Source organism: Conger conger, chromosome 15 (genome assembly GCF_963514075.1).
Source record: "Conger conger chromosome 15, fConCon1.1, whole genome shotgun sequence".
Taxonomy (NCBI): domain Eukaryota; kingdom Metazoa; phylum Chordata; class Actinopteri; order Anguilliformes; family Congridae; genus Conger; species Conger conger.
Window position 1 is genome coordinate 10,211,674 of NC_083774.1, and position 8,594 is coordinate 10,220,267.

Below are 8,594 nucleotides of genomic sequence, written 5' to 3' on the forward strand. Positions count from 1 at the left end.
TTTATTCAAATTGGCCGCTGATGGCTCCATTCGCAGGCCCTGGTCCAGTCCGAGCCTGGCCTGGCTGGATCAGCTGAAGCCGGGAGTCTTTCAGAGAGGCGGGCTAGATTTATTTTTCATTGATTATATATTCTTTTTTTTATTACTAGAATTAGCAATGCATTCCTTTTAGCGTTGCACTGCTATGTCCGGCAGTCTCATTCATAGTGGTGGAGATGGGCAGCTTAAATTAAAAGCGAGTCATGAATTAAAGTGTGTTTCGTTTGTAGTGTGTAACGGGACTGTATTTCCTCACTGAAGTCATGTGGAACTTTGTATCGCCACTCAAATGGGCATTCTCTGAACCATTTCAGTTTTTTAACAAGCGAATATTAATGTTTGGTGTATTGTGACCTAGACTTCAATAAAATAAGCAAATCACTATGTTCCTTTAATCATATTTATAAGTTTTGTCCAATTTAAACATATAGTAATAATAGCAAAATTTTCGTCAAACAAAAATGAATAAATTAAAACCGATGTAAAATCTGAATTGACTGTTGTGAAAGCCAAGCTGCTAGAGATAATCATGCATAATTACTTTTAGTCTCTGTGTCCAATCAATTATTTTTATGCATATTCATATCTCATGTGATAAATGTAATTATTTCCACAAATCCCCTACTGATATGGCTATGCTGGCTTAGCCCATACCGCTGGTTTTAAAGTCCACGGTTTTGGTCTCATGTACATCCTGAATGTAGATAATTTTATTGTTAAATACAGTTTTCAGTTTGTGCTGTAGTCCACCTGCCAGCATTAGAGGGGAATAAAAAAGAAAAAAAGAAAAATAAAAAAAAACGCTTTTTTTCTGTGAATTTAACAGTTTTGTGGCATTAACACTGATTTGGCAAGGACGGTTCTGTGAGTCTAAGTGGTAATTTAAATTATGGACGTTGCACTAATCCTTGTCCCCTCGCCTGCACACCGGAGACTCTGACGCCCTGGACCGAGCGTGCGGCGCTCCTCAGTAATGCCACCTGTATTTACAGAGCAGGACGGGAACCCTGCCCACCGCTGGCAGCGAGAGGCAGCCCGCTTTCGAGTGGATTACCGGGATCCGTGCGGCTCGGCCCAGAATAGAGGAGGTGGCAGGAGGTGAAACGGTGGAGGTGGAGATGAAAGGTGTATCGGGGGTGGGGTGTTAAAAAAAAAAAAAATCTGTCAATGCGTTCCTTCATACGCGGGCTTTTTTCATCCCTCAGCATATTCAAAGCATATTCTCCTGTGTGTCTGCAGAAGGCTCTCTGTTGGAGTGCTTAACATTGCTGGGAGCAAAGAAATAAAAGAGGAGTCAGTGTTGATTATTTCTCATTAGCCACAAGGACATCCACTTAACGTGTGAATAAATGAATGACACACCGAACCCTGCTGGAAATGGCCTATGTGTAGCTCTGAGCAAAAGTGTCGGTTAATGGCTTCCATTTGCTGAATAGTAAAAGACGCCTGTTGGACATGTATGGCTATACTGGCAGCCATGATTACTTTGTCTCTAGACAGGCATTTTAATCAGTAAATTTATGCCATGATCGTAGGGAAGTCAGCTCCCTCAGCGTTCGATGTGTCCCTTCCTCAGCATTTACGATTACTTGCAATGATCCAGAGATTGTCTCAGATCCTTTAGGTGCAAACATCATTAAAACGTTCTATATATTATGAGTGAATATATATTACATTTTAAGGTATCTATTTATATGATTATTTTACATTATTAATATTATTTTTATATTATCTTATTCACGTCCATACATTCCTGAATATTTCCGGGATAAAAAACAAAACTTGACACTTTAAGTAGCCTTGGACGACGAGTCTCCTTGCGTCTCTTAGGCTAATACGCGTGATAAGGACGTCGGTAAAGGGAGGGTGTTGGTCACTCGCGCGCTGTGGTATTTCCTGTTCCTAGGCCGGTCGTACGCTTCCGAGAGAGAGCGTGTATAAAAAAGAGATGATGACATCAATCAGTGTCAGCGACAGACTCTGTGATTTATGAATATGCATAATGAGCGCTCAGTGAGATGGAGGGTTCTCAGGAATAAAATTGATTAGACAGGAAGGCAGCATGGAGAGAGGAGCTGGGAAAGCTCGGCCTTTTTAAAACTAAAATACAAAGCCTCTGTCCAGCTTTCTCTCTCCCGCGGCCAGGTCTCTAAGCAATGTCTCTGTGTGTATATGGCACTCTCAACGCTGAGTTACCGACATTGGGTTGCTTTGTAAACCACTAACCGGACCAATGCTCGTTCAAACATCACGTCACATGAAAGGGTTTAACTGGCTTTTTTCCGTAATCGTCAAAACTGGGAAATATCTGATTGTGCAGTATAACTGTATTGTTTAGGTGTGCAGTGATGTGGCGATCGTTTTATTCGCATGTAAATTGTTTTTGGTTGTGAATTTCCTAGTACTTTTCATAATCACGGTGCTTTAAAACGACTGATAGATTTTAAAATATATATAAATTCTTGAATATATATATATATATATATATATATATATATATATATTTATTCATACTTGAACAACTTATACAACTCAATATATATATATACACATTATATTTTTATTGTTTATATTTTAATTTACCCTGCATAACAAAACAATATTTAACTGTGGACATTATACATTATTAGCATATTTGATTTTATATTTTCCTGTGACGTTACTCCATTCTTTAAGTATTTGTGTCATTGTAATAAACAAGCAAAAATGAATAAATAGGAATACCAATAAGCCTCAAGTTTTTAAAACGAAAGTAGCTACTTTTCGCTTTCAGTTATATATATTTTATATATGCATTTCATCTTATTTCGTCCTTTTCCACAACTAATTTGATTGCCAAGAATTGTATCTCAGTTTCTAAGAAATAAGGGGATATCATCGCAGTTGTGCTGAGAGAAACGAGTTAGCTGATCACTCTCCTTTAATTTTAACCATGCCATATGGTCTGCGATTCTAAAGACTACGAAGAATGAGATCAAATTAAAAGTCTTATGTGAAAAGTCTGGAAATGTGTACACAAAAAAGCCTTTTTCCCAGTCTGAGATATTATAAGCTATATATACTGTTGAGAAGTACAATTTAGGAAACGTTTATAAGATAAGCTTCCCGGTTTATTTGTTATACTCTTTCTCATTGCACAAATATAGAATACCACTGCGTAAAGTAAATGTGATTAATTGTGCAATAATACATGTAGATAATGTTTGTAGATTCACATTCATATCTTGTGATATTGTAACCCCTTTGTGAGCGTAGTGTTATGATGCTGATCTCTGTATTTTGTTTGATTGAGGAGAACTTGAATTTAACACCTTAAACACTGAAACAAAGAACAACTATTTAACTAAGCTCTTGTCTGTAAGATGTGCATGGCCATTCCATTAAGGCACATATGGAATAATAAATTATGCATCTCATTTTTGTGCTGCTTTTACATTTTTCCAACACCACCACTAGATAAACGTACCAAGTTTACCAGCTATTGATGACTTCATTATATCACTACTTTTAACATAAACATTTTTTGATTGACTTAGTATTTCCCCATAATGTTAATTTCTATTACATATTTATATTGCTTTCCGTAGAATAGGCCTAGACGGTGTACGGGGCTTGAGACTCCTGGGAAAGTCGCTCTGATTGTCGATGGCGATGAACAGTAACCTGTAGAGGGAGCTCCAGCACTAACTTTGCCTAAACTTTCTCAGCTCAACAAAGCTGCTAATATGCAAATTAGGGGGAAAACAAACATAAATAAATTATTTCGCGATGCATTTGAGGCATATGGAAAGCTCTACAGAATCGATGTCTGAAGAGAACGCCTGCTAAATTTTTAAATAGTAAAATCTCACATATAATAAGAAAATTATACTTATGATAACACATTGAGAAAAGCTATTTAACCATTCAGCCAAAAACGTTTCGAATCTGAGTTATATTCCTCATATTTATTTAGTTCTTATTCTAAATTATTCTCAACAGCGTGCAATTTAATGGCCAATGTATTTAAATAATGGTGTATTTAAATTCAGATGTTGTGTCTCACTACAGATCAATCTTCAACGGCAAAATCAACCACCAAAGATTAACACAGTTAATCACAACCTCGCATAATTGAGTTCTGGGATATTAAAATGTTTTAAATGCACACTGTAAACATAGCCAGGGTATCAATGCAATATAGACCAAGGCGCGATTAAGGCTATTCTGAAACTGTTAAACGAAGCTATTATTATGCTGATTGCTGATGCTCAAAACATGGCAAACGTTTTTTTTTCCCTGAAATATCAGCCACCCACGCCGAAACACCACATGCAATCTGATAAAGTTGCAACAGTTCATTTATTACCCAAAATATATACTTTCTTGTACAATTTGGTTCACACATATGTACATTTTCATTATATACAAAACATTTTAAACACCAAATCCTCACGGAACTTACAAAAAGGAAACCTCACTGACTACAGTTTCATACAATATTACATTAGCAGTTTTTACACAGGACATGCTTACAATGTAAGTATACAGACAGACAGTATTCTTATTTTACATTCCATACAACTGATTAAAATAAAACACATATAATAAAGCGCCTATGAAGAAGAGAGCGCCGATAGAACCATTGCGGCTTCTAGCTGGTTCTGGGGCCTGCAAAATATGGGGAAATAAAACAATGTAAAGTAAAAAATAAAATAAAAATACTTTTGATTAGTCTATAAAAAGTGTGTACTTTTAATCATCAGTGTGCGAAATAAAAGAAAAGAATTCAAACAAAATAGAATAAAATAAAGCAAGACCCTGACAGGACTAGCCAATGATAATCGACGCAGGTTGAAGCTCATAGTTGCTTGTAACCTGTAGGCCTAAATAATGTGCTGTGCCTCAATAATGCGATAGTTATGGGGTGTAATATCAAATAATTAGGTAAGCAGATAGTACTAGACTGTATAATCAGACACGGTCAAAATAATATTTTTGTACTAGGATCATAAGTTTAAAGCAGATTATTTTGCAAATTTGAAACAGTTAACCCAATGTTAATAATGTAACAGTATCTTACCGTCTTTGAACTGGGTAGAAGGCTGTTTTAAACTTTTTCTCTGCTTCCAAGGCACTAGATCTGTCTGAAATAATAATCACGAAATAAAAATAAAGCATTAATTTACTTTCTCGATGTTTTGAATGGGTCATTTTTTGCAACATTATGCCTTTGCTCGTTGTTCCCAATACGCATTTAGTCCTCATACGGTAATGTGAATTACTAGTTTTACGGTTGGAACGTCAGGCCTACTGCTGTTTTGAAACCTTGCACTAATATTTGAGTATCTTTTACTATGAGCAAATTAACCTCCATCCTTATGGATATTGGGCCCATGTGTATTTTACATAGCCTTTTCATACGTATATCATTAATTATTATTAGAAGCAATATAGGCCTGGGTAATTTGGCTAAATCCAGCCAAATGTGTTTAGGCCATTTTACTTATAGTCTAGTCCTGTGCAGTAGTATTTTTCTCTCTCTCTCTCTCTCTCTCTCTCTCTCTCTCTCTCTCTCTCTCTCTCTCTCTCTCTCTCTCTCTCTCTCTCTCTCTCTCTCTCTCAGATGTCACATTGAGACATTTTCTGATTTTACCTTTTAAAGACACATTTTAAGCCAACATTGACAACAGGACCGATCGTGCTTCTAATGTAAATATTCAGTCTTAGTGAAATAGTCTCAACAAAACAAGACAAAAAATATGAATAAAACAGACAAAAATGTAACGATTGAGAAGAGTTATATATATCAACAATACATTTCAGTCGTGTTGGCATGTACCTGTTACAGGTGATTCTGAATTATGACTTTTGTCCTCCGTATGTCTGGCGTACATCGCCAGGCCGTTCGCTGAAGCCTGGTTGGCCAGTCCGAGGTAATGATTTGAGTTTATTAAAGCGAGCTGGTGGGCTGAGAAGGCTCTGTTTGTCCAGTTCTGAAGTTTCCCAACGGGACAAGAGATAAGTCTGTGAGGAGCGATGATTGCTTGTGTTGCTGGAGCAGCTGAGTTTCCATTCAGCATTGGAGACTTTCTGGGATTGTCCGGAGTTGTTGCAGTCTCAGCCAAAGACCAAATTTTTGGTTTTTGGGCAGGAGCCGCGTTATTTTCAGAGGGTGGAGAGTTAATGGATGCGGGATTCAATTTTAGCTGCTCAACGTTTGGGTGTGTCGCTTTAATGTCTAAAGTATGGTGGTGAAAGTGTTCGCCTCGATCTCCGTGAATGTCTTTGCTGTCTTTTACCACTGCTTTGAGAAACCTGTGATCCGGTCCTTGCAAGTCCTCATAACCGTCTGAAATCTCCGAATCACTTCTGCCGTCTAGTTTCAACTCCGCATGCAGATCATCCTGGTCATCCAGATCGTCTTTATTTTCGATATTTTCCGTGTCGATGTTCTCTAAATCAATTTCTTCGTCATCCTCTCTCTTGTCTCCTTCATCTCCCTCGTGATCGCTGCCATAAACATTTCCCTCTTCGTCTGTCCGGCTCCTAGGAGCCCAGGTCATCTTGTTCTCTTTCTTTAGCCTTCTCCTCGCGTTGGCGAACCAGGTGGACACTTGAGTGAGGGTCATTTTGGTGATGATGGCCAGCATGATCTTCTCTCCTTTTGTGGGATAGGGGTTTTTCCGATGCTCGCTCAACCAGGCCTTAAGCGTGCTGGTACTCTCCCTAGTGGCATTTTTGGGTCTGGACGGGTCACCAAACTGGTATTGCCCGTAGGGGTAAAAAGCTGGGTGATGGTGAGCAAATCCTGGGTGTTGCACGCCTGGACTGTCTTTCAACTCATACTGAGGTCCCTGGAGAAATACAACATAGAAGTGGTAAATATAAGAAACCAGCTAAATCACAGAGAAGGCATAAATACGTTATTAAAGTTTCGTACGATATAACGTCATGAAGGTTACATTTAGCGATATTTATTTCAACGTCCCCTGTTCAGCTTTGGGATGATCGTGGCAATTATGGTTTAAGCCAAACAGGCCTTAACCCTACACGGAGAGCATGCCTTTATATAGTTTTTGAACCAGTACAATTATTTAGCCTAGTGGAAATACAGTAAGATAAATAAAAAAAATTGAATACCGAAGAAAATATTATTACTGATCGTTTATGACCATCAGCTGTTGTAGTCTGTCAATACATCTGACAAAGGGCTTTGGAGCCTTTATGCAGGGTATACCATGGATACAGTAAACATATTTTTATGTATATTTCTAAAGGCTACATTTACAAATTACTGCAATATTTACTGCATTATCGTAGAACGATGAGCACGTTTTCTTGAATAGTATACTATAGGTTCTGTTTGCTGTTTTGGTTGCTGTTTTGGTGTTTCTACAGTTATTATTATTATTTTTTCATGAAGTGGTCTTACATTATGGCTCGGTAGTTTCTACAAATAAACAACCAAGTGTGTGTTTTTTTTAACTATTTGAAACTCATAAAAGTCAAAACGTTAGAATTTTTCAGTTGTTTAAGTTGGCTATGTGGTTTTAAAAATAAACAACCAAGACTTACAATAGCCACAACTATTCTCAATAACTTTTTTTATTTCAAATTTAAACTATGAACTCATTAATGAAATAAATACTACTTACCAACTGATTGAAAATAGAAATATCATTTGAATAAGGAAGAAAGGCTCCATATCCTTGCGCGGCAGCGGCGAAAGGTGATCCGTACATGGTAGAGAGAACGTTGGAAAGAGCTCCAGACGGGCTAAGTTCTGTCCCGGCTCGAGCGCTGCCAATGCCCTGGCGCTCCGACGGGTATATCGGTCTGATATACTGATATCCCAACTGCGGGAAAGACATTGTCGTAGAAAAAAGGCTTCTGTAATCACAAAAAGCAGGGAATCGCCCTCTTGGTACGCACTACGATATCCACTTTACAGTGAGTACAACAGACTGTAAGGAAGTCTATATTTCCTCATACAGGGCCGATGTAAACGATCCGATTGCGCTTTCCTCCCTCACTTTCCTATTGATCTGAATGGACTAAGGTCAGGTCCTTACAGATTGCTTTAGATTATTGGGACTCTTTGCTCTGATTGACATTTCTAGTCGTTCAGAAGCTCCTCCTATTTTCAAGTCTCTCTCTCTCTCTCTCTCTCTCTCTCTCTCTCTCTCTCTCTCTCTCTCTCTCTCTCTCTCTCGCTCTCGCTCTCTCGCGCGCGCTTACTCACCAGCCCTCTCTCTCTCTCTCTCTCTCTCTCTCTCTCTCTCTCTCTCTCTCTCTCTCTCTCTCTCTCTCTCTCTCTCTCTCTCTCTCTCTCTGACTATTTCCTCTAGATAAGTGTACTGACGTCGCGGTCTCTTATTTGAATGGGTTTCAAATCTCATTTTATGACTCGCCAATCACTTCGTGTGTTATTTGTTCTCCCGGCCCTTCCCCGATTTCAGTACTAATTTTCTATTTGTGGTCATCCATACAAATGACACAAATTTCAGTCTTGCTGAGTGATTAACTTCACATATTTTTTCAGTCGGCTATCTGTCCCGTCTGAATAAAGTTTT

At 38.2% G+C, this 8,594-nt stretch overlaps 1 protein-coding gene across 1 annotated transcript; it reads right to left on the bottom strand.

The window, feature by feature from the left end:
• Positions 1–4,361: 4,361 nt before the first annotated feature.
• LOC133111670 (iroquois-class homeodomain protein irx-3-like) lies at positions 4,362–8,146 on the bottom strand. The gene is made up of 4 exons (XM_061222193.1): positions 7,677–8,146; positions 5,861–6,875; positions 5,102–5,165; positions 4,362–4,689 (listed from the first exon to the last, which is right to left on the bottom strand). Exons 1-4 carry the CDS (start codon positions 7,890–7,892, stop codon positions 4,635–4,637), a joined length of 1,350 nt encoding a protein of 449 aa, XP_061078177.1. The 5' UTR covers positions 7,893–8,146; the 3' UTR covers positions 4,362–4,634.
• Between the last annotated feature and the right edge of the window lie 448 nt (positions 8,147–8,594).